We start from the raw sequence: 25552 nt of genomic DNA, 5'->3' as shown, positions 1-25552 counted from the left end.
AAGCTGCTCCTCACCGCTGGTCTGTCTAGTGGCCAAAGGCTGAGTCTCAGTTCAGACAGAAGGTTGTGCTGAGGAAACCACTTCTGAGCTGAAAGTTACCATCCACTGAAGGCAGAAGGGACCATGCTGGAGGAGCAGCTCAGGTCCCAGACACAGGTTGGACAGATGAAAGATTAAAAACATTAAGCTCCGGTTTCTTTTCCTCCTTCCAATCAGTCCTTCCCATCCCTCTCCTATCCCCCTGGAAGGAGGTTTCTGCACTGCCTACCCCAGAGCCAGCTCTGAGCAGCCTCCAGCACTGGCTGGCAGCACCACAGTGACTTCTGGGCTGGATGAAGCCCAACTCAAGGCTCTGCTTCAGGAGAGCCAATGAACGTTCACCATTAAATCCAGGGACGAACGTGAACCACCATCTTGCCAGCTTCTACCGCTACAAACCACTCAGCCCTCCTCAGCCAGCTCCTTAAAGATGAAAACGTGGACAGTTTGGAGGCTTCACTGCTGCTTGAGGGGTGATGGTGGCCTCAGCAGCAGGGTGTGTGCCCAGAAGGGCTGGTATGTCCTTATGGAGAGGTTACCATCCCAAGCCACACCAGCCCCGCCCCAGAAAGCAGGCAAATAAAGATCACCTCTCTCCTTTTCGCCTTTTTGGTCCAAGACAAAAGTCCAGGAGGTTTAATGACTGTGAAAGTAACGTCACGAGGCCTGAACTTCCAGTTTCCCTCATCTCTACGTGACACCACAAAGCCAAAGAGAAGGCAGCCCAAGGCTGGAGGGTGGCTGTGGCTGTGAGTCCGTCTGCAAGCGCGCTCCTGAGCCCGGTTTCAGATGTCCTTCGCTTCTCTCGTTACAGCTCTTCTAAAAATATCAAATATAGATCTTTCCCTCAGAATATTTTAAGATACTCTATTTATACATTAAATCTGTCCAAAATAAAAAGTGACACATACAGCAACTCAGTCACCCGGAGTCTTCAGAATCAGTACAAAAAGACAGGACGCCATCCCCACCCCGCAGCGCGGCTCTCTCCGCCAGCAAGCTGGGCTTTCCCCCACCAGTTTCCATGGGAAAGTATCATCATTCCAGCCCTGGACATGCCACCTGGCCAGCCTGGCTCTGCAGTTCCACAGGACTCCTTCTCCTACCTTTTTGCTTAAAGCAGAGCCAAAATCACAGAATGGTTTGGGTTGGAAGGGATCTTGAAGACCACCCAGCTCCAACCCCCCTGCCATGGGCAGGGTCACCTTTCACTAGCCCAGGTTGCTCAAGGCTTCAACCAACCCGGCCTTGAACACCTCCAGGGAGGGGGCATCCACAACCTCCCTGGGCAACCTGTTCCAGTGTCTCACCACCCTCACTGTAAGTAGTTTCCTCCTCATGGAACGGTGAGGGATTTGCAGACTCATTCTGCCAACCACACACCACATCCAAGGAGACACAGGCATCTTTTCCAAGGCAGAACCAGAGGGGTGATGGAGCCAAAGGGCTTGTTCTTTGTAGAGCACAGCTTGGCCAAACCAACAACAAATGTCCTGTGAGGATGGAAATAATTGACCTTGCACAACCAGTACTGCACAGACTTGGCACGGACAGGCAACATGCCAGGCTGCAAGCAAGACCATCAAAAAGAAGCAAGGGTGGAGAGTGGCAAACACAGCTCCAGAATGGCACATCAGCAGCCTGGGCATTCACAGAAGCAGGGATGGATGTGCTTTGGAAAAGGGAGACACAACCCATCTGTCCCACCAAAGGAAGGCTGCTCGTGGGGAGCTGCATCCGTCCCTCCAGGAAGGGAAGGGCACAGAGCCCAGATGGGCGCAGAGCACTGATCTTCACCTTGCAAAAGCCAGAATCTTCAGCAAACCCAACGAAAACCTTGGAGAGGTTTGGGCCAAACTCTTCTCCCCTCCACCCTGCCAAGTGCTGGCAGCTCCTGGCCACCTCTGTGCCCACTCTGCAGAGCCCACTGAGCATCTTGCTCTTGCCTGCAAGAGCAGAGTGCTGCCATGGCAGGGCAGGGCGGCCACCACCTCACCAGGGCTGCCACAGGGAGCTCAGACTCATCCCAAGTGCTGCCGCAGGTCCAGCCTGTGGTTTGATGCCAGACAAAAGCACCTCACCCCTTCCCACGCCCCCGTGGCATAAGAAAGGCTGGGCTGCTCCTGGGCAGCACAGGAGAGCTTCACTTGGGGTGGCTGGAAAGCAGAGAAGAGCCTGGGAACAAAGGACTCCTCACTGCTGACTGCTCCTCCTCCAGTGGGAAGCGTGATGGGTTGGGCTTCCTCAGCTCCCTCTGAAGCTCTTTGTAGGCTCCCTGCAGCAATTATCAGGTGTGGTGGCTTCACTCCTGCTGGCCACAGTCTGCAGGCTCGGAGTAGAGAGCTGCTGCATTGCTGGGGGTTGCTGGCTGCTTGGAGGGCTTGCAGCAGGGACGTGGGCTTTGGGCATCACCTGCCTCTGCTCAGGGCTGCAGGAGCCGAGGAGTCCCCAGGACCACTCGCCCCACAGCCCCAGCACCACAGGAGACACCAAAGTGATTATCCACACAAACATTCATCTCAGTGGGCACAGGGAAGTCCTTGCCCCACACTGCACAGCGGCGGAGAGCAAACTGGTCTGCAGGATGCCACCAGCAGCCGCCATGGATACCATGGAAAGCTCAGCAGTGGCCCCTCAGGTGCCCAGAGTTATAGGAACTCCACGTAGTTCTCCGGGATTAAGCCTGTCTTCCCGTTGAGGGTCCCTTCCAGCCAGCCAGGCTCCTGGGATGGATGAACTGGAGGAGAGAAGGAAAAGGCAGGTTACAACCAGGGAGAGGTACTTTTGTTGGAAAAGACCTCTAAGACCACCAGATCCAACCATTAACCTCATAGAGCTAAGTCCACCACTAAACCATGACCCTAAAGGCCACATCTACACAGCTTTTAAATACCTGAGGCATGGAGACTCAGCACCTCCCTGGGCAGCCTGGTCCAGTCTTTGAGAATCCTTTCAGTGAAGAAGCTCCTTCTAATATCCAACCTAATCAACCTCCTGAAGCAACGTGAGGCTATTTCTTCTCATCTTAGCCCTTATTCCTTGGGAGAAGAGACCAACCCCCACTGGACATTTAGTTACAGGAAACCTGGACTTCCCAGCAGTTCTCATACACCTGGTAACTGTGAGTCCTCACTGTGGCACTAAATGTGCTGAGGGAAGTGGGCTTGTCCAGCCTGGAGAAATGGAGGCTGAAGGGAGACCTCACTGTTCTCTACAACTCCCCGAAAGGAGGTTGGAGCCAGGTGGGGCTTGGTCTCTTCTCCCTGGTATCAGGTGATAGAATGAGAAGAAATGGCCTGAAATTGTGCCAGGAGAGGTTTAGGTTGGTCAGGAGGCACATTTTCTTCACTGCAAGAGTGGTCAGGCATTGGAGCAGGCTGCTTAGGGAGGTGGTGGAGTCTCCATCCCTGGAGATGTTCAAGAACTGTGTGGACATGGCACTTGGGGACATGGTTAATGGCCAATAGTAGTGCTGGGTTGATGGCTGAACTCAATGATCACAGAGGTGTCCTCCAATCCAAATGGTTCTCTGATCCTATGCCCACAGCACATTGCCCTGGTTGGGTTTCACAAACCCCTTTAGCAGGCTGTTTGCACCCAGCAGAGCTGCTTCCCCAGCTAACGTGAGCCTTGGCTGTGCTCCCAGGTGATCAGAACATGCTGTATGGTTTTCCCCTTGAATAATCCATTGATTTTTATCTAGCAAACACAATGTGTTGAATTCAAGCTCATTCCCCTCCTGGCTGCTCTAATTCCCACGGGCTCTCCAAGGGGAGACCATGTTTATTTATCAGGTAGCCGTGGAGCTGCTTAGGAAACGTATTCTCTTTCACTCACATGTCCTCATTCTCTTCCCCTTCCTGATGTATCCTCATGTATATCCCAGGGCATGTGGTTGCAGCTTCCCAACTGACAATGCTCAGCAAATAAAAGCCAAGAACTCCTTGGAAAAGTCTTGTCTTTACATGGGGATTACAGCTGAGCCAGAACTGCTTGGCTCCATGGGGCACAATCTCTTTCCCTTGATGCAGGAAACATCTTCTCCAAAAGTCTGACGAGCCAGAGCCCCCCTCTTCAGCTCTTGGTTTCCAGAGGGCAAAAAGAACAGGCTGCTTTTCCACCTCCTCGTATCAAACACCACAGCAGCTGCACACATTCCTGCTGCTGATACTCAGAACCCAGTCTCAAACCCCTCTCAAACCCTTCCTCGGAGAACCAGGGAAGGACAGCGTTGAGTATGATACAGGTTGGTGTCACCCAGGTTTCTACCCTGCTGTCACCCACTGGTTTCTCCTTTAGCTCAATGGTCCATGCCCATGTGAGAGTCACAGTGTGGTCACACAGTCCAGCATGGCACAGGCACATGAGGTCTGTGTGGTCCCAGCTCAGTGATGCACTGTGTGACGTGGTGAGGAGCTGGGACATGCCTGCTGCAAGGTCTCCGGTGACCAGCTGGAGCATTGGGCAGCTGCCAGGAAGGCAAACTGCAAGCAGACAGGGGCAGCAGTGGGCACAGGTGGTGCCTGCCAAGGACACAGCAACACACAAAGGTGGCACAGCCCCACCAAACTGCTTTCTATTTTCTGCTTTGGATCAGAGCCTGCACTTTGCACTCCCAAGTGTGGCCTGGAGAACATTATCACAGACTCCCAGCATCCCAGCACGGTGGGGTTGGAAGTGACCTCTAGAGTTCATCCAGTCCAACTCCCCTGCTAAAGCAGGGGCACCCACAGCAGCTTGCCCAGGAGGGTTTGCAAGCTCTCCAGAGCAGGAGACTCCACAACCTCTCTGGGCAGCCTGCTCCAGGGCTGCAGCACTCTCACACCAAAAAAATTTCTCCAGTTCAGATGAACCTCCTGGGTTCCAATTTGTGTCTATTGCCCTTTGTCCTGTCCCCAGGCCCCACTGAGAGGAGTCTGACCCCATCCTCTTGACACCAGCCCCAGCCCGTGGCCTCCCCGGGGCAGACACTGACCGTTCTCGAAGACGGTGCCCGCGGTGAAGGAGAGCTCCGAGTCGTGCTCTGCCTTGCAGGCATACAGAGCCCGGGCCTTGCGCAGGGGAGAGCTGCCAAAACAGAACAGTGCTGGCATCAGCGTCCTCTGACGACACCCACAAGCACTGCCTGACCCAGGGCAGCCAAGAGGGGTCCAGATAGTGCTCATGTTCCACCTCTGCAAAGGTCCAAGCTTGCACTGCTTGAAGGAAGAGAGAGAAACTAGAGGAGGCCGAAGGCCTTCAAGGATGAGTGTCAACACTACAAATCCTAGCTGCAGCTCAGCTGGCACTGCCAGGACCAGTGCCCATGACCAATGCCCATGCAGCGGGCAGCCCCAAGACAAAAGCCCAGGAGAGCTCCAGAAGCTAAACAAGAGGAGCACAGCAAGGACCTGGAGATGTTCTGTGACCTCTGAGGAGCCACGACCAACCAGAGTGCCAGGATGGAGAGAATGTGTGCAGTGGGTCACCGTCAGATGGGTTTGGCAATGCCCTGCTCATGCCAAGCCCATCACTCTCCATGAGCAGCTGGCAGAATTTCAGGAGGAGGAATGAGCACCTGGGGAAGAGGATTTCAAAAGACAGAAGCAGGGAGGTCCATGGAGAATGGACTGCACTTCTTAGGAGGTTGTACCTGGAGACACAGAAGATTCACCAACCGCGAGACGGCACTGGGAAGTGCCAGCGTGCCCACGCTGCGGGGAGAGCCAGAGGTGGAACAAACCTCCAGCAGAGGCAGGGAGAAAATGCAGGACCTCAGATCCCACCAGCAAACCACCAGCAGACAGAACTGTCCCCAGCACCTCCAGCCTCCCACTCATCTTTTTGGACTCCAGCAAGACTCTAAACTCCTGGCAGAAGTGGGTCACCACCACCTAGAAACCATGAACTAAGGCAGCTGTGACTGGTTTTGGTTTTGCTATGAAAAGAACCTTAAAGTTGAGGACTCTCCTCTCCAAATTCCATCTGCCTGACATGAGCTGGTGCCAAACACTTGAAAACCAGGATGGGCAAACACTTGTCCCACTGCAGAGGGTCCTTCAGTGCCAGGGAGGCACCACCCATGGAGTCTCACTTGTGAAGGCTGTCAGGTGAAAACCAGAAGGCATTTTCAGGTGTAACCACCTTGAATTATTCAAGTTGCTATTTTTTTAACTCCCCAGAATGACTTCTCCAGCCTGCCCCCTGTTTGCCAGCTGCTCTCCAGCTGTGACTGCTCCCATCAGAACCCTGCAGGGCTTTCAGGGACCCCAGCAACTGCACACGGTTGGTGTCTGCCTCCAAGCATGGCACAGGGCCAGCAAAGCACTCAGGAGCTGCCCCACCATCCCTCGTGCTGGTCTGGGGATGATGAGGGTCTCCTCCCCAGGAGGAAGGCTGCTGGTGGCTTTGGGCTGCTGTCAGTCTTTGGAGACACAAAGCAAACCAACCCAGTGACCCTGCTGGGCTGGCAGCTGGTGAGCAGGCAGCACTGGTGTGGCTGGAGGTGTGGGGAGGAGCTCGCTCTGCACCTGTGAGGAACAAACAGGTTGGACATGTCCCAGCCACAGGAGGTGGTTGGAGGCAGACCTCCCTCGACCTGCTGGCCACACTCTTCCTCATGCACCCCAGGAGACCATGGGCCTTGTTAACCACGAGGGAACACCGCTGGCTCGTGGTGACCTTGGTGTGCAGCAGCAGCCCCTGCTCCTCCTCCACAGAGCCAAGGCTCCTTATCCCTTGCAGTGCCAAAGGCTTGCCATTCCCTGCAGCACCCAGGATGACACCAGAGCTCTTACCTGTTGCAGAGGACTAAAGCCAGCCCCAGGAGCTGTAATGGCTGGGCACGACCACAGAAACCACCAGCAACACCCAGCACTGCCGCCGTGACCACAGGGGTCAGTGGGCACCTGCCGCGGGGCTCAGTGTGGGGACTCAGAGGGTGTCCCCTGGGGCTGGAGGTGGTTGGAAGCTCCTCTCTTGCTGAGTGCAGATAGCTGCAAGTGGGGTGGGGTGAGCAGGAAGCCAAGGGGGCAGGCAAGGTGGAGTGGGGGGAACTGAGGCAATCCAACAGAAAACAGCCAAAGCAACAAGAAGCAAAGCGAGTTCTGCAACAGACCTGATGGGGGATGAGTCGCTGGACGTAGAGGAGGTGGGCATAGGACTTGATGGCGCGGAGAACATGGGCCAGGACGGTGAGAGGGGTGACGTTGGGCTTGGATTCTGAGGGCTGCAAGACAGAACCAGATACCTTATCAACCTGCACCTGCCGCACACACAGCGGCTGGAGACGGGCAGGCAACGGGCAGCGCCGCGGCACAGCCAGGAAATGAGCTGCTGAGACCCTGGGGAAGGTTTCAAGGCCAGATCTGCATTTCTCTGGACAACAAGAGCTGGATCCTCCAGCTAACCCCTGTCCAGCAAGCCCAACGCTCTGAGTCGTCCCATTGCTCACCACTTACCTGCCTTGGTTTATTTCCCCCACGCTGCTGGCAAGGGTCACAGCAAATGCTATTTCAGGACATTTCTGATGCCTCTGAGCTGCCTCCATCCCCTCTTCTGTACATCCCTTGTTGTGGTGTCAGAATATGGGATCTGGTCCACCGTGCCCAGTCATGACCTCGGAGCCCTAAGGACTCTGCTGTCTGCAGGATGGAGCCAGCCAGGACCACTGCTTCCAGGCTCAGGATGGAGTCAACCAGGACTGGTGCTTGCAGGCTATCATCCAGCTGAGGACAACTAGCAGGAGAAAACCTCCAGTTCACATTGCCCTGCAAGGATCAGCAGCACCAGAGGAGCCACTGCTTTGAACAGCTCACTGGTCCAGGGCTCCTGCCCTGCTCATGCATCCAGCACTGTAAAAAGTGGTTGATTTTCCACGGTTTACACTGCAGGTCTCTTCTTCCCCTCCTACAAATCTTTAAGCTACAGCTGCCCACTGAAGTTGAGCCAAGTTGCTGAACTAGTAGATGAAGACACAGAGCTTAAACCTTCCTCAAAAGATGAAGACTGTAGAAAAGACATTGGGTCAGCTCCTGGTCATTCAATGCTTATTGGATCACAGCAGCAGAAGCCACCCACTGCTTCAGCCTCTGCCTTCTACTCTTTAAGCCCAGGATGAAATGTTTGTTCAGAGATCTGGGTACCACAAACCTTCTGCCACTTCAAGCTGAATGTAAAACCTCCACCTCCCTTATCTAGAAGACCAGCTAACTGCCCTCGACACACAAGAGGGTCTCCAGTCAGTATTTCTGATTAACCCTGCTGTTCTCTGGCCATTTTCTTCCTTTCAGCTTGAGTTACAACACAGTACCTTAAAGCAAAAATGCCACACACAGGACATCAGCCTCCCTCCAGCCCATGCCTCTGTGCCACCATCACCCTAAAGCCTTTCTCATCTACACCAGTTCATCTCTGGGTGTTTAGCTCTTCCACCACACCAAGGCATCCAGTGGTTTCTGAATGCCCTTCCATTTGCCCATGAGTGAGGCTGGCAGCCAACGCTCCCTGGCATTCTCTGATAGTGACAACTCAACACTGAAAGGATGGACCATGGATCAGCTCCAATTTCTAGGGTGAAAGTGTCCATGTCTTAAATATCACCACTGCCATGGCACCTTGGGAACATCAAAGAAGGTTAAATTGTTGGCATGAGCTCACCTGAGGTCCATATCTGCTTAAGGCCAAGCTTTTGGCTTCTTCCCTCCCGGCAGAAGCTGTGTCACTGGACAAGACAAACTAAGGACTTCCCTTTGTAATTATGCCCCAAACCTTTATTGCATCAGAAGATTACATGTGGGTAAAAACAAGATATAGGTCACAGATTTCACAGGAGGACTGAGGAACAGGCTCAGGCCTGCTGAGGAAATACCTGGAATATTGTGCCCAGTTCTGGGCCCCTCAGTTCAAGAACAGCCTGAAAATGTCCAGTGCAGAGTCACAAAGATGCCGAAGGAACAGAACCTCTTTGGTGTGAAGAAGAGGAGCCTGAGGGCTGACCTCCTTCATGGTTATAAAGATGTGAAGGGCAGGGTCAGGAGGACAGAGCCAGGCTCTGCTCAGTGATGTCCAAAGACAGGACAAGGGGCAGTGGGTGCAAGCTGGAGCAGAGGAGGCTCCACAGGAACACAAAGGAAAACTTTTTCCCTGTGAGAGTGACAGAGCCCTGGAGCAGCCCAGAGAGGTTGTGGAGTCTCCTTCTCTGGAGACACTCAAAACCCACCTGGATGCCTTTCTGTGTGACCTGTCCTGGCAGGGGTGAGGGTGGCCTGGATGATCTCTAGAGGTTCCTCCCAACACCTAAGACCCTGTGAATCTTCCTGGGCAGACTACAAAGAGAAAGCCTGCAAGTGCTCTCCTAGCAATTGTCACGTTTTCAGATCAGCCCTTTGGCATTTTCCAGCATCTGAATGTTCAGCCTTTGGAGAAAATGAGCATTTACCTGAACTACTTAGCCTCCCAGAATCACAGCAACATTCCAGTTGGAAAACACCCCCAGCATCACCAAGGCCAATCGATATCCCTACTCTGCAACGTTCATCCTTAAACCATACTCCCAAGCACCACATCCAAACAACTTCTAAATATATCCAAGGTTGGTGACTCAACCACCTCCCTGGGCAGCCCATTCCAATGCCTGACCACTCTTGTTGGGAAAAAAGTTTCCTAATGCCCAGTCTAAACCTACCCAGTGGCAGCTTGAGGCCATTCCCTCTTGTTCTATCACTATTTGCCTGTGAGAAGAGACCAGCAGCAGTCCCTCCACTGCATCCTGCCAGGTAGACTCCAGACATTGCAGACAGAATCATGGAATTGTTTGAGTTGGAAAATACCTCTAAGACCATCCAGTCCAACCACCACCCCAACACTGCCACAGTCACCAAATCATGTCCTCAAGTGCCATGTCCACAAACTTCTTGACAAGATCAACTCTCCCAGCCTGCCCCCATCAAATCTACTTCCACCTTTAGACAGGAGAAGGTGCTACAAAGACCCCCAGGTTAGCTCCAGTTACACAAATTAACCCTTCAAGCACCAGTCCTTGCCTCTTCTTTCTCTACATCAGCTGATGGGCCACCCATGATGATGCTCTATCTTAACCCAACCTAGGGCAGGTAATTGTGTGTTATTTCCTCTGCCCATTAGCAAGCTCCTGCCCTCTAACGGAGAGAGCCTGTTCGATGCTTGGGAAGGCATGGAGAGTGCTCTCCTCTGGGCAGCAGGGGTTAAGACAATCCCATCCCTGCTAGCACTGCCAGAAGAACCAGGATTTTGGTGACAACCCCTACATGCAATGGTCTCTGGCTCTACACAGCCAGAGCCTCCAAGATGACACATGGAATGCAAATGCATGGGTTATCACCTGAAGGCAGAGGTCCCTCTAGGTATGCCTTTCATCTTACCATGGCCTCTCACCCTTCATGTAGACTCCTCTGTCCTGGAGATCTCAAAAAGCTCTTCATCGGGATGCACATTACCTGCTCCACACATGGGTTTTCTGCAGGCAAAGAGCAAAACTTTGGGAAGAAAACCTCCCACCTGCAACCCATGCTCCAGCAAGGTTCCTGCCACTGAACCATCTGCAGGCCAGGATGGCTCCTAAGATAGGTCAGACACCTCTAGCCATCAGCTCACCTTCTTTTTGGTTACAAACCCAGCAGGCAGCAGTATCTAATGCACCACAGAGGCCTCACACTAGGGCAGAAGGGAGAAAACAAAGAGAGGAGCAATGCCCTCCCCAAAGAGGATCTTGGTCAAAGTGGTACTTGGAGGCTGTGATGAACTGGTGGCGAAAACATGGTTGGGCTTGTCCCCCTGAGAGTAGCCACCAGCCCTCTGGCCACAACTCTCACCACCTCTGCAGGCAGCAGGCTTTGGGGTCAAGAGGACTCCTCACCGGGCGCACCAGTGATGGGTCCCTCCATCAGGGGATGACCACCACCTCCACTACCAACTCTGGTCCTCCTCACTGCCTGACTGAAAGAAAATCTGACCATGCAGGGGCTGCAGGACCAGGAATTCCCAAAGTATTTTCTGAGATGAAGTCACTTCCAAAGAATGCAGCTCTTGCTACTCAAAGTCTCCTCTGTCATCGCTCCACCAGCTGTGCAGCCTGCTGCTGAGCAATGTCAGCAGTGGGATTCCCACAGCTATTCCTGTGATACTGTGGTACCAAAGCCCTACAGCAAAAGCCAGCACTCAGCCTGCCCCCTACCCAAGAATCCATCAATAATTTGGAGCAGGTTTTGGCTGCCTTTGGATTCTTGGCGGCAAAGACAACATTCCTCATGCCCACTAAAACAACTGAAAGAACTATCAGCTAAGGACAGTACATCAAAGTTCTGCCTGAAAAGGAGGATAAACTTCTTCAGTGTGAGGGTGCTGGACCCCTGGAGCAGGCTGCCCAGAGAGGCTGTGGAGTCTCCTGCTCTGGAGAGCTTCCAAATCCCCTTGGCCATTGTGATGCTGGGCAAGCTGCTGTGGGTGCCCCTGCTTCAGCAGCGGGGTTGGACTGGTCGATCTCCAGAGGTCCCTCCCAGCCCCACCATGCTGGCATTCTGAGTTTTTATGACACAATGAAAACAGGAACAATGCTTGCAGAGCACAAGAGCAGTGATGCTGTTTTGGGGGCTCAGAGGGGAAGCAGAAACATCCATCTGAGGTGAGATCTGTACGATTGTGTGTGGGGTTTTCATCTGAAGACCATCGTGCTTCGATCAGGCTGCTCACAGAAGAGATGCCCGCGGTGCAGCGATGACTGAGCTACCTTCATGGTCCTCCTCTGCAAGTCCTTGCAGCACATTTCCACAAAAAGAACAAATGGACATTCCAGGACCCACCTGGGCTGGCCCTCCCAGCACCTATGGAGCTCTCCTCCAGGAAACGCAGGAACTTGCTTTCAAGACACTGTTTGAGTGTCACCCCTCTGAGGTGACTGCCAGACCTGAGTCCTGTGTCTCTGGAGAGGTCAGTGCACACAGGTGGCCAGACTATGCTGAGCTCTCTGGCACTTGGCAGGTGGTTTTCCTGTAGGATCCAATTTCCTTTGTATTTCTCATGGACAGAGCAGGGGGTGGTGAGAGGCTCTGGGGCAACACTGGCTGCTGCCTGCTTTCAGTTCTGCCTGCAGAAAGCAAAGGTCATCTGGACCTTTTTGTGTTCTCCTTCTTCTTACTCTGGAGGGCTTTGCGAGGGACTCTTCCTGTTGGGTGCAGAGTGGGGGGAAAAAAGAGAGAAATAAAATGCTAAGAACCAAACCCACCAAAAGCAGGAAACACAGAAGTGGCTCAAATTAGGGTCTTCCAAGGTCAGTGTGGAGCAGCAGCAAAAGGAACTCCACGAGACTGTAGCCCAACACATCCCAAGGCTTTCACCTTTCTTCGTGATCCATCTGAGCCCTCTGAATGCAGCAGCTGCGACCTGCAATCCACTGAGGAGGTAAAACCACCCTAGAAAGGGCAGGGTGTGGGAGGACAACATGTCACAGTGGCTGCCTACCAGTTGCAGGAGCACTTCAGCTCCATCTGCCCCTTTGGCAACCCCACTCTTCCAGCCGAGGGTACTCAGAAGCACCTTTAGAAGCCAAGTCCTCGTGCCTGCTGCACGCTCTGCTGTCCCCTCTCTGCTGCTTGGTTTGCTGCCTGGCCACGCAGAGGCTGCAGCACTTCTTGTCTCCGGACTGCAGTCTCCTTCCCAGTTGCTGTAGCTAAAAAATCTCTTGTCTAACCCTTTCTCATAACCTCCCTTCAACAATTCTTCCTCTGCAGCCTCCCTGTCCAGGCTGTCTCTGGCACTTTCTTCACACAGCTCAAGTCCACAAGGCATTTACAGCTCCCAAGAGTTATTCTCAGCAGGGTTTCCAGACAGCTTCTGCTGCTTTGTTCTCCTGGCTGAGAGGACACCAGTTCCACTTCAAAAACGTCTGCAACTTCTTGTTTACTTTGGTGGAACTCGGAGCTGTTTCTGACAGAGAACATCTAATGATCATGAATGGGCAGAGCCTGCTGATGAGTTGCAGCCCTTTCATGGAACCACCTCCAGAACAAAATTCCATCCTGACATGACCAACACCTGTCTGCTTTAAAACACATCAAAACCACCCAGACCCTTACCTCCTGGCCTGTGCCTCTGAGACAAAGCTGCAGAAGATAAAGGTCTTCTCAAAGCTAACCAGCAAAAAACAAACAGTGTAGCATCACTTCTAACATGAGACCAGGAATGCAGCTCCTCAGCAGACGTGGCCCTGTCAGCTAAATGAGACGGGAGGCAACCTTGGGTTGAGAAGCTCATGAAGTTCATGCAATGCTGCAGGTCCTAGCAAAGCTCAAGATGCAGAAGAATGGGCTCTAGCAAGCACTTCCCCAGGCTCTGCTTGTGCTGCAGGTTAGTGATGGTGTCACACACAGCCCCATAGGTGACCAGCAGCACACAAGGCATCAGATTGGTAGGATTTTTCCTTTGGTTGGAACTTTAAATGGAAGAAAAATGATGTTCGAACTCTCAACAGTGTTATTCCCTCAGGAATTACCTTGGAGCACAATCACTCAAGTGGGGAAAAATGACCCACTTAGGGAAATAGGCAGCCAAAAGGCACTGTGACCACTTGACCAAAGAGGTCCAAAAACAGTTCATCTCCTTCAGAACAGACTTCCCCACAGCTCCATGTATTAATTCCTCTGTCTCCATGAGCACAGATTTGCAGGATCTTCTTCTGGACAAGATGGACACATCTCTCTTGGAAGTGCTGAGGATACCCTTCAGTTTGTCCTCTCACTGCAGCTTGGCTTCTTCCCCACATGTAGAAACATTTCCCTACTTTTCAACTCCATAAAACATCTAAAAGCTTTCCCAGGTGAATCAGAGAGAGAGCAGGAAGACTTTGGGAAGGAGAGCTGGAGCAGCTGTTGTTGTAGCAGTTTCCACTTCCAAGCACAGAGAGATGACGCTGGATGTTTCAAGGGGATGCGATGACATTGCTGGCGTGGAACAGCCTCCTGGCATGAAGCTGAGGAGATGGATGTTAATGCTGGAGAAAGCTGAGTGAAGAAGCAAAGAGTCAGAGATTTCAGCAGGAGTAAGCACTGGAGCACCGTGAGAAGGAAGGTGGCTGCAGCAGTCTGGGACCCAGGCGATGGGAGCATCACTCCTTCGTACTGAGGAACAGCACTTCACCTGGGCTTCCTCCACTCGCTTTTAACAGAGAACTCAGAGCATCACCAGCAAGTTAGCACCCCAACAGTCACTGCTCCTACACAAACATCCTACCAGCATGGCAAACTACACTGCCAGCCATGGATTTTCCCAGGATTCCAGCATGGTGGAGTTGCAAAAGACCTCTGGGGACCATCCAGGCCAGTCTCCCTGCTAAATCAGAGTCACTTGCAGCATCTTGCCCAGCATCACAATATCCAGGTGGGGTTGGAACCTCTCCAGAAAAGGAGACACCACAACCTCTCTGTGCAGCCTGCTCCAGGGCTCCAGCATCCTCACATCAAAGTTCCTCCTCATGTTGAGGTGGGACTTCCTGGGTTCCACTTTGTACCCACTGCCCCTTGTCCTATCACAGGACACCACCAAGAAGCTCCTGGCCCCTTCTTCTTGACCTCCACCCTTCAGATACTTAAAAACATTCATAAGATCCTCTCTCAACCTTCTCTTCTCCAGGCTAAAGAGCCTCTGCTATATCCCTGTCCCTCTTGAACCAAGGAGCCCAGAACTTGACCCTGTACTCCAGATGTGGTCTCACCAGGCAGACGCAGAGGAGGCAGGGCAGTGGGACAACGGCAACCACAGATCCACACTAGGGCATTTTTGGGTCCTCCTAGCCTGGACACAGCATGTCCTGCCTCAATCAATTTCATAGAATCACAGAATCAACCAGGTTGGAAGAGACCTCCAAGATCATCCAGTCCAACCTATCACCCAGCCCTATCCAGTCACTTAGACCACTTGCTCACAATCTTTATGTTCTCATCCTCCCTCTGCTCCTGATCTGCTCAGAAGTCTCTCAGCAGACCAGAAACTGAAGCTGGTGGATTTGATGTCAACCCAAGAGCTTTTAAACTGTATTAAAGCTCTTAATTATTAATAGAGAAGTTGTGATATGCCTGTAGGAAGCCAAACAGCAGTTTAGGAGGGAAATGTTGGGAAATCAGAAGCCAGCATCTTAGTCACATATTCTCTATCATGCCACTGCCTCTAAGCCATGAGGTCATTCTGCAGGCTTGGATGCATTAGTCACCAAGAAATAGTACTTACAATGAAAGAGAACTCCACAGTTCTCCAGAAATCTCTCATCTTCCTCTGGCTCCTTTCAGTCCTCTGCTATCTGACGTCCCCCAGAAAAGAAAACTCTCCCATCTGCCACCCCAGCAACCAGATGGGATTCTTGGAAAAGAAAGGTAATTAAAGTCCTCTGTGGGATCACAGTTCCCAGATCAGCTGGGGGATGTTTGGTGGGATCAAATATTTGAGGTAAACACATCCTGTGTGCAGGGTGGTCCCATTTTGCTGCTGAGCTGCGTTTGCCAACCATAGGAAGATCAAGCTCATTGCATGCAGTTGAAGGCGAGGTCTGCAGGAGGGTTGGAGCTGCAGGAAAGGTGGCTGAGACATTTAAGGTAGAAATGTATCAGATGCAGGTCTGGAAAGACTAAAGAAATAGTGGTTTTCTACAGGTTTACTGGGATTGGAAGGAGCCTCTGGGCACCATGCAGTCCAACCCCCCTGCTAAAGCAGCTGCATCCACAGCAGCTTGCCCAGCATTACAATGGCCAGGTAGGGTTGGAAGTTCTCCAGAGGAGCAGACCCCACAACCTCTCTGGGTGGTCTGCTCCAGGTCTCCCTCACACCAAGAAAGTTCCTCCTCGTGTTGAGGTGGATCTTCCTGGCTTCCACTTTATGCCCATTGCTCCTTGTCCTATTAGAGGACACCACTGAGAAGAGCCTGGTCCCTTTACCTTGCCCCCAGCCCTGCAGACACTTATAAACGTTCATAAGATCCTCTCCAGGTTCAACAGCTCCAGGCTTCTCAGCCTTTCCTCATCAGACAGATGTTCCAGTCCCCTCACCATCCTCACAGCCTCCACTGGATGCTCTCTGGTGTATTTCCCTGTCCCTCCTGAACTGGGGAGCAGAACCTCCCTTGATCCACTGGCCACTCTTCTTCACACACCCCAAGAGACCTTTGGCCTCCTTGGATGCAAGGACACATTGCTGTCCCATGGATAACTCACTGCCCACCAGGAGTCCAAGGTCCCTCTCCAAGAAGCTGCTTTCCACAGGTCAACCCCTGACCTGTACTGGCGCAAGGTCATTTTCATCCCCAAGCCCTAAGACAAACCAAGGAGCATTTCTGCAAGCCTTCAGCAGCAACACAACCCAACCCAAACTCTCTTATTTTTGTATCCTGCAAACATCCTTCACGCAGTCTGAAAAGCCACCACCTGCCCACAGGAGTGAGACACAGCAGGGGAGAAAGCAGTGAGGCTTCTTTTTGGCTGGAAGAGTGGTTGGATAATAACGGGAGAGTAAAGTCACTGCAGAATCATTTTCTGCATTTCCTCGTTCTGCCTCATTTCCTTCTGTGTGTTTGCTCTTGTGCTGCTTTGTTTTGCAAGCACTCTCCAAACATCAGTCAAGAGAGCTCCTCAGAACATCCCACCCCAAAGCCCTGAAATGATCCAATTTGATCACATTTAGATGAAGAAGTTCTGGGTTTGTCCTGTTCTTTCCTTTATCTTTTTTTGTTTCACTTGAAAACTCCAGACTTTGCCACAATAACATTTTTACCTCATCACCTCCCATCCTCCTCCCCTAGTTGCATCCCTCCTCCCCTCCCAGGGCAGCCCAGCTGGGCGGTGTAAGCACCACAACCCTCCCAGTTTCCTGGCCCAACCTCAATTACTTTGCCTGCAACCAAGCTGATGAGCCAGCTTTTAGTTCCTCCCTGTTAATCAAGTTTAGGGAAGATTACCACACTCCATTCACTAGGTTTGTTTTTGGGGGGGGGGGGGGGCGGTTCTACCATTTCATCTGCTCTTCCCAGGCTCCCCATCTGCTTTCCCATTTTTTCCTATGGATTGCAACCACCACTGTGCCCAGAGTTGTTCAAGGAAGAGGCTCTCAGGAGGTCTCTGCCCCAGCATCCTGCTCAAACCACAGCGCTGTGAGAGTGGAGTGCCTTGGAAACCAACAAAGCTGGAAAGCACACCATGTCCATGTTTGACCAGGTAGAAGAGCCTGGCTCTTGCAAGAGATGTGAAGAACACTTTTGATTATGCCAGACACAACTAAAGCCAGAGAAAACCACATTGTTTGAAGTCCCACCTCTTAAGCCTGCCATATTCAAGAGCTTGAGAGATATCAGACAGCAACTGGCCACAGGGATGGGAGCTGCCCCATCCCTGGAATCATTCCAGGTCAGGTTATTTGGGGTTCTTGAGCAACTTGCTCTAGTTGCAGATGCCCCTAATGACTGCAGGGTTGTGGATGCCCCCTCCCTGCAGGTGTTTGAGGCCAGGTTAGATAAGGCCTGCAGGAACCTGGCTAGTGGAAGGTGGCCCTGCCCAAGGCAGGGGGTTGGAACTGGATGATCTTTCAGGTCCCAAACCGTTCTGTGATTGTACAAATCTACTTGAGGGCTGCTGGTGCTGAAGAGCATGCAGAAGTCAAGCAGCTACTGAAGCATTCACAGAATCCCAGATTGGGCTGGGTAAGCAGCACCTTTCAAGGTCATCCACCCAGTCCACCCTCTGCTGCAGTCTGCAGGAACAGCTGCAACTAGAGCAGGCTGCTCAGAGCACCAAACAACCTGAGCTTTCCAGCATCCGCACCGTGGAGGGTGGTAGATTCTCCCTGCTCCTCACAGCTCCCGTCAGGGTCTCCAGGAGCCAGGTTTGGATGTTTATTTGGAGCAGGCAGCTCCGTTTCCATGCCTGCAGCTCACCCCTCCAGCCCTGCGTGGGCAGGAGCCAGAGGGGACTTTCCTCTCCTCTGCTCGCGTCCGGGTTGCTCCGAGCACCGGTGCAGACAAAAACAAAGGATGAAATCCTGCTCCTTCCTCCCATGATTTCCTTTCCCACTGTCCAGTAAACCCAGCTGGGACATCTTCCCTGCAGGAAGCCCGAGGAGCACTTCAAACCCAGCTGTCCTCAGCAGGCAGGTGCCAGCTGAGGTGGGCAACGGGGGAGCCATGCCAGGAGGATAATTAGGGTTGGTTCTTATGCTGCTGATAATTTCCCGGCTTAGCACAGCCCTGTCAGCAGGGTCTGCACAGCAGCCCCTGCACAGCCAGCCTGCAGCTGGACAGAAAGTCCAGGAGGGCAAATTAATCAAGCACAGGGCAGATTGGGTTACCTCCATCTGAGCTTAAAGTAGTGGCGTTACAGCTCCGGCTAATTTCTGAAGTTAATTAGGCACAAGGATCCTCTTTCAGAGGCAGACAGGATGTCTTTGTGAGCCAGCAGCCCCCATTTCAGGGGGGAACTTGTCAGCCTCTTTTTTTTCACTGGGAAATCAGATTGTGACCCCACCACAGCAACCCCTTGGGGGTGGTCCCCATCTGAACCCCGCTCACGCACCACTCCTCTGCCTGCTCCAGTTCATTCCCAGCCCTGCCAGTGGTAGCTGCTGGGCGACTGGGGAGGTTTGGGACGTTTTCAGCACTTCAGTGCCTGTGTGGTAGGGCTAGAAACCAGCAAACGCTCCCACATTCGTCAAAAGGCTTTTACAAGGCAGAGTCTCAGCGACATCCTCAGCTCTGAATTCAATCTGCCCGCAGGAAGAGGAACTGAAGAATGTGTCCGACCACGTCGTTAAAATATTTTGACTGTGGCGACATTTATAGGTGGCAGAAAGACCTAATTTACTATCATCTTGCTTTCAGCAGCCTCAATAAAAACGCTTGGCCAGGCTCACTCTTCTCGAAGAGATTGTGCCCAGAAGAAGCTGAGATGGAGCCTGAGCAGAGCTGGGCCGGGCTGAGCGTGCGGAACACCCTCAGCTTGGCCAGAACCCGAGGGGAGAAGGGGGACAGCAGGCAGGAGAGGGCAAAAGGGAAGAAGAAAGGAGCAGGCAGCAGGAAGATGAGCGAGACCTGCCCATCACTTCCTAAGCCTGTTCTGCTGCCTGCCCCAGGGAAGGCTTTGTTGTAGCATCTTTTGATTCCTGCCTCCATTTCCCCGTGGTGCCCCTTAATGTATTTTCAAACAGGGCTTTATTTGAAAGTAAAATTTCCATTAGCCAATATTTGTCTGAGGCTGCTGCTTTGAAGCAAGCACGGCTCTGCAGCTATCTCCACACTAATTACAGGAATTAAGCAGGCAATGAAAGCAGGGTGGTTGTTGTTTTCCTTTCCCGGGCTTTCAGAAGGCTGACTTCTCAGTGTATGAAGTTTAAGGTCCTTTTTTAGATCTTTTGGAAGGGGATCTAATTGAATTCAGCTTGCAAGAAGCACCCTCAGATGTTCCCTAAGCAACCCCCTGCCCCCACCCCAAACACAGCAATGCTGTTCAAAGGGATAAAGTTCTGGAAAAGTCTCCTGAGAGGCAGCACTGGGAAAAGAGGTGGAGGACAGGAGTCAAGCTGGAGGAGATGGAGATGGCCTGGAAGACAGAGACTCTGAGGAGAGCATCCACCCATCTCCCTGCATCTGTCTGGCCATACACCCTGCGCGAAGCAGCACACCCATGGAAACACCACAGCTGCAGACTGCTGTCCGCCAGCACTCCCAGGTCACAGATTCATGGATTCACACAATGGTTTTTAGTAGGAAAGGACCTCAAAGATCACCCAGTTCCAACCCCCTGCAATAGGCACAGTTACCTCCCACTAGACCAGGTTGCTCAAAGTCTCATCCAGCCTGGCCTCGAACACCTCCAAAGAGGGGACATCAACAACCTCCCTGGGCAATGTTCATAGATTGCATCAGGTTGGAAAGAGCCTTCAAAGGTCATCTTGTCCAAACACCCTGCAGTGAAAAGGACACCTCCAACTGCATTAGGATGCCCAGGCCCTTCTCCTTGGAGCTGCTTTCCAGCAGGTCACCCTTTCAGCTGTACTGGCACAGAGAGTTATTTCTCCCCAGGTGCAGAACCCTGCACTTGCCCATGCTGAGTTCATGAGGTTCACCTCCACCCAGCTCTCCAGCCTGCCCACGTCATGCTGGGTGGCAGCACAGCATGGTGGGGTGACAGCCACTCCTCCCAGCTTGATACCATCAGCAAATTGCTGAGAGTCCAATTTCTGCCTTCATCCAGGTTGCTGAGGATGTTGAGCGAGACTGGTTCCTGCTGAGGAAAGGAAGATGGGTGCCTCACCCTGCTAGCAGAGGGCTTTTAGCTGGACAAATTATCTTTGTTTTAATGGATGAGCCTGTAGAAAATATTTTGATGGATGTGTGCTAGTTCAGATGGGGTTAGCCACAGAACTGGAGCCTTCTTTTATGAGAATATTTGGCTTAATTTTCAAGTTCAATTTGTGGAAAGTTTCTAGACCGAGAGCCAGCTAAAAAGTGAAAGAGCTCAAGCTTTGAGAAGTTCTCGTGCCAGACTCTGGGGGATAAGAAAAGCCCACACAGCAGAAAAACAGATAAACCATCTGTCCTGGACCTTCCCCTCGGTGAGCCTGAAGCACTCAGCCCAGGCAGCAGAGGCGATGGGCAGGCTGGCATAGAATCATACCATCAGCCAGCTTGGAAGAGACCTCCAAGCTCACTCAGTCCAACCTAGCACCCAGACCTGTCCAATCAACCAGACCATAGCACTAAGTGTCTCAGCCAGGCTTGTCTTGAACACCTGCAGGGACAGCAACTCCACCACCTCCCTGGGCAGCCCATTCCAATGCCAATCACTCTCTCTGTCAAGAACTTCCTCCTAACATCCAGCCTAGACTTCCCCCAGCACAACTTGAGACTGTGTCCCCTTGTTCTGTTGCTGGTTGCCTGGCAGAAGAGACCAACCTCACCTGGCTACAATCTCCCTTCAGGTAGTTGTAGACAGCAATGAGGTCACCTCTGAGCCTCCTCTTCTGCAGGCTGCACACCCCCAGCTCCCTCAGCCTCTCCTCACAGGGCTGTGCTCCAGGCCCCTCCCCAGCCTTGCTGCCCTTCTCCAGCATCTCAATATCTCTCTTGAACTGAGGGGCCCAGAACTGGACACAGCCCTCAAGGTGTGGCCTGACCAGTGCTGAGTACAAGGGAAGAATAACCTCTCTTGTCCTACTGGCCACACTGTTCCTGATGCAGGCCAGGATGCCCTTGGCTCTCTTGGCCACTTGGGCACACTGCTGGCTCATGTCCTGTCACTACAAGCCCTTGTAAAAAGTCCCTCCCCAGCTCTCCTGTAGCCCACTTCAGGTAGTAGAAGGCTGCTCTAAGGTCTCCCTGAAGCCTTCTCTTCTCCAGGTTGAAGAACCCCAACTCTCTCAAGTGGTCCCCACCGGGCAGATGCTCCATCTCTCTGCCTCAATGCCACACCTATACCTGCAGGTTTCAAGTCTCCTGCCACCAGCAGCTCAACCTCCCCTCTATTTATCTGCGGAGCCCACACACTGCTGGCGTTGCTCACGGAACAGGTTTCAGGGCCTTTGCCAGACCCTTGAGTCACTGAAGTTCATGGAGCTTTCCAGCTGCAGGCACGACTTAGGACTCCCAAGTTAAAAAATAACCCAAGCCTAATAACAACCACCAAAAAAAAAGAAACAAAAACCCAAACAGACAGCCACCCTTGTAAGAGTCTGCACCAAAAAAAATAAGTCAGTCATCAGATACTTTGCAAATTATGTCATCTGGGATGGGGCAGGCACAGCCTGGGGAGCCCAGGATCCTTTCTCCAGTGAGAAAAGCACAGATAGGCCATCTCCAGCTGGGACTGGCAATCCTCCTCAGCACACAACCAACCCCACACCTAACATACAAACACAGAGCACCCCCAGAGCCCTCTGCCCCAGTCCCCCTGCCCAGCCCCACAGAGAAACCCCTCAGGTCCCCCAGCAGCTAACCCCAGCAGGAAGCTCACACTGCCAGCTGCAGCAGCTGCCCTTCTGCCACAGAACTTGGGCACTTGCCGCTCTTCCCAGACCCTAGCCCACGCTGCGCTGCCAGCAAGTGCCCTTCAAACCTTGCTCGTGGTGAGCAGACCCATTTTTCTTCCTGGCACAGCAGGTGGCACCTCATGTCTGTTCTGCTGGCCCCAGTCTTGCTCTTTTCCTATCCCCCGTGTCTGCAAACAGGAGAGGGAACACTTCCGCCTGAGGTAACCGCCCCAGCACCAAATGCCATGGGTTGGCCTTCTGCTGCTGAGGGCAGGCACATGCCCAAGAACCCTCTGCACTTCCAAAGTTCCATGCAGATCTGTTATTAGAGATGTCCCAGGGCTCTTCCCCAACATGGCAGCACATCACAGCTCTGCTAGCAGCTGGAGAAGAGGCAAATCCCAGGCAGCTGGGAGACAGAGAGAGTGATATGCCATTGGAATGGGCTGCCCAGGGAGGTGGTGGAGTCCCCATCCCTGGAGGTGTTCAAGAAAAGACTGGATCAGGCACTTAGTGCCATGGTCTGGTTGATTGGACAGGGTGATCCTGGTTGGATAAGTTGGATTGGGTGATCTTGGAGGTCTCTTTCAATCTGGTTGAGTCTATTCTATTCAGCTGCAGGGGGAGGGCCCATCAGAAGTTTAGGTAAGGCTTTTCCATAGAATTGTTTAGGTTGGAAAGGACCTTTAAGATCATCAAGTCCAACACTTTACCATGAGGGTGCTGCAATGCTGCAACAGGTTGCCCAGGGAGACAGATGAGGCCCTGGAGTTATTCAAGGTCAGGCTTGACAAGGCTTTGTCCCTGCTGTCTGAAAGGGGTTTGGAGTAGATGACCTCAGGAGGTCCCTTCCAAGCCAAACCATGCTATGACTGTATGATTTTCAGTTGGACCAACACCATCCTTACTTCTTATTCTAACTTCATAATCTTCCCTCTGGGGAGATGGAGACCTGGGCGCTCTTGTGCTGAAGGATGGAGCAGCACCCAGGACTTTACCAGTACGAATGGAAGACATCTGAGAGCCCTTTTCACCGAGCCAACCGTGGCCAAGGCAGCAGGAATGGAAGGAATAAGGATGTTAGAAAGCAGGGAGAAAAAGGGAGCAATGGGCTAAGAGCTAAGAGGAGGAAGCTGCGGAGCCGCGCGGAGGGCTGCCGCCACAGCGCGCAGGCGTGCCCGAGCGCTTCCACAGCACTTGTGCTTGACAGGATTTTACCTAATCCCTAAAAAATGCCTTTTTTTTCCCTTTGGCAGACACAAGATCCACCCCTTGAGGGGTGATTAAAACCCAGATTAGGCAAAAACCCAGCGTCCCAGCGTCTGGGCTGAGCTTTGCCTGGCTGCTGGTGGAGATGATCCTCTCCAGCTCCAGCAGCTCCCAGCTGTGATTCACTGGTGCCAGTCTCACTGACTGCTCGGGCTTTTAATGCCTGCCATGAAGGGCAGCAGAGGGCCTGTGGTGATGGAGGAGGGTCCCGGGGTGACCTCAGCTCCAAGCTGCTGGCCCTAGCAATGCCTCTCCCAGCTCTTGGCTTTCTCCAGGGCTGTGCTGGCTCCTGGCCAGATGGCCACAATGTGGTGGAAGGAAGAAGCAGAAGCTTTGTTTTGTCCAATTAATCAAGTTCTTACTTCCTCACGGTCCTGCTTGACCAACCCAAAAGGGGCACTTTCTACACCACAGCGGAGTCAAGGACCCTGCACCCACCACGAGGTTTTCCTTGCCACTTTGAGAACCAGGAAATGGAGATGAAGCACAAAGAAATGTCTTCAGTGCAGCAAGCACCGCACAGGTGGCACAAAGAGCTCTGTGAAACGTGGGAAGCTCCCAAGCGAGCTGGCAGCTCTGTCCCTGCTGGCTGACATCCCCTGAGACACCATTTTGGACACCAGCTTTTCCACCCAGGAGAAACAGGTCCCCTCTGAGCATCAATCACCTCATTTTTAGAGCCACACAACATCAATAAAGAACAAAACAAACCAAAACAAACCCAAACTCACAAGAATGACCCAGTGCATTTTCCTGGTCTTTTTCCAAAGGAAAAGTGGGGCTGAACATTGTGGCAGGAGGATTTATGAGAAAATGTCTTAAACAGGAGTCCCAGAGATGCCATTTCAGAGGGACATTCCCAAAGTGACTGCCAGGAAGGCAGGATGAGGGTGGGACCTGCTGCTGCCCCTCCAATGGCCATTATTCTTCAGGAATATAAACACCAGGAGGTGCCTTGGCAAGAGGATTGGACTTGATGATCTCTAGAGGTCCCTTCTGTGAGAGAGCCACCAAGACCAGGCAAAACAAGGGCAGATGATGAAGAGGAAGAGGAAGTGAGGAGGTCGTGCAGGTTAAGGGCTCATTTCTGACATAACATAACCCTCCCTGGACAGACAGTGAGCTGGACCTGCCCTCGCCTGCCGGCTCCACCAACCCAAGCCCCAGCCCCCTTATTGAGGGCTGGCAGTCCCTGCCAGATACAAACCACAGGAGCTAATTCCACCTCTTAGACCAAGTTCAAAAAGCAAGGTTCATGTTGGGCATCTTAAAGATTGCAACATCCAATTGTCTTCTCCAGCAAACTGCTGGGGCTCATGGAATAATAGCATCAGTGAGGTTGGAAAAGACCTCTAAGATCCTCCAGTTCAAACATCAACCCAACACTACCATGGCCATTAAGCCATGTCCCCAAGTGCCATGCCCAATAGTTCTTGAACACCTCCAGGGATGGGGACTCCACCACCTCCCTGGGCAGCCTGTTCCAAGGCCTGACCACTCTTGCAGCAAAGAAATGGTTCCTAAACCTCCTCTGGGGCAACTTGATACCATTTCTTCTTGTCCTGTCACTTGCTCCTTGGGAGAAGAGACCAACTCCCACCTGACTCCAACCTCCTCTCAGGGAATTGTAGAGAGCCAGAAGGTCTCCCCTCAGCCTCCTGTTCTCCAGGTTGAACAGGCTCAGTTCCTTCAGCTGCCCCTCATGACTCCTCGCCGGCCCCACTGCCTTACATGGCACATCATGGTCACCAGCACCATGGCTTCAGCTGTCACCTCTCTTCCACCAGCCCATGAGCCCCATCTTGACTCCTCAGCCCAGGAAGAAGCCACTGATGGAGGCAGCTTTGCAAATACATTACCACACGAAATTTCTCTCCTTTTTGGGCAAGGAAGGAGAAATTCTGCTCAAGTTTCAACTGGGAGGCTTCCTAAAGACTTATTCTGGCGCTGTAAATCAAAGGCACATGGGAACAGGCTCTATTCCTTCCCTCAGCTGGGTTATTTTTTCATGACCACCAGACCTCAGATCTGCTCCTCATTTCTTTCCATACCCAGGGAGGACAAGAAATAGCCATACTTGGTCAGTGAGAAAATAAAGGAGAAGACAAACAGAGGAGTGATGATGAAATCCCAGCTTCCCAAAACTATTCCTTCCCTCTAGGCTGAGTCCCCACAGGGACACAGCACATGTCAGGGACGGGTGGTGGATGGGTGCCACTATGGCTCCCACCATGGG

General features: G+C 52.5%; 1 protein-coding gene across 3 annotated transcripts in view; it reads right to left on the bottom strand.

The window, feature by feature from the left end:
* Positions 1-637: 637 nt before the first annotated feature.
* The window catches only part of ARHGAP26 (Rho GTPase activating protein 26), a 130857-nt gene continuing 105942 nt past the window's right edge, over positions 638-25552 (bottom strand). The window contains exons 21-23 of one of the 3 annotated variants that reach the window (XM_064161677.1): positions 7136-7246; positions 5015-5106; positions 638-2776 (exon numbers count right to left, since the gene is read on the bottom strand). In XM_064161677.1, coding sequence (XP_064017747.1) covers positions 2688-2776; positions 5015-5106; positions 7136-7246 — 292 coding nt within the window. In that variant the 3' untranslated portion in view covers positions 638-2687. Of the gene's footprint in view, positions 2777-5014; positions 5107-7135; positions 7247-11658; positions 12218-25552 lie in introns of those variants that run through there. The other 2 variants (XM_064161678.1, XM_064161679.1) reach the window with 2 other exon arrangements.

This window comes from Pogoniulus pusillus, chromosome 22 (assembly GCF_015220805.1).
Source record: "Pogoniulus pusillus isolate bPogPus1 chromosome 22, bPogPus1.pri, whole genome shotgun sequence".
NCBI lineage: Eukaryota > Metazoa > Chordata > Aves > Piciformes > Lybiidae > Pogoniulus > Pogoniulus pusillus.
The sequence above is the reverse complement of the archived record's forward strand: the minus strand, read 5'-3'. Positions and strand labels throughout refer to the sequence as shown.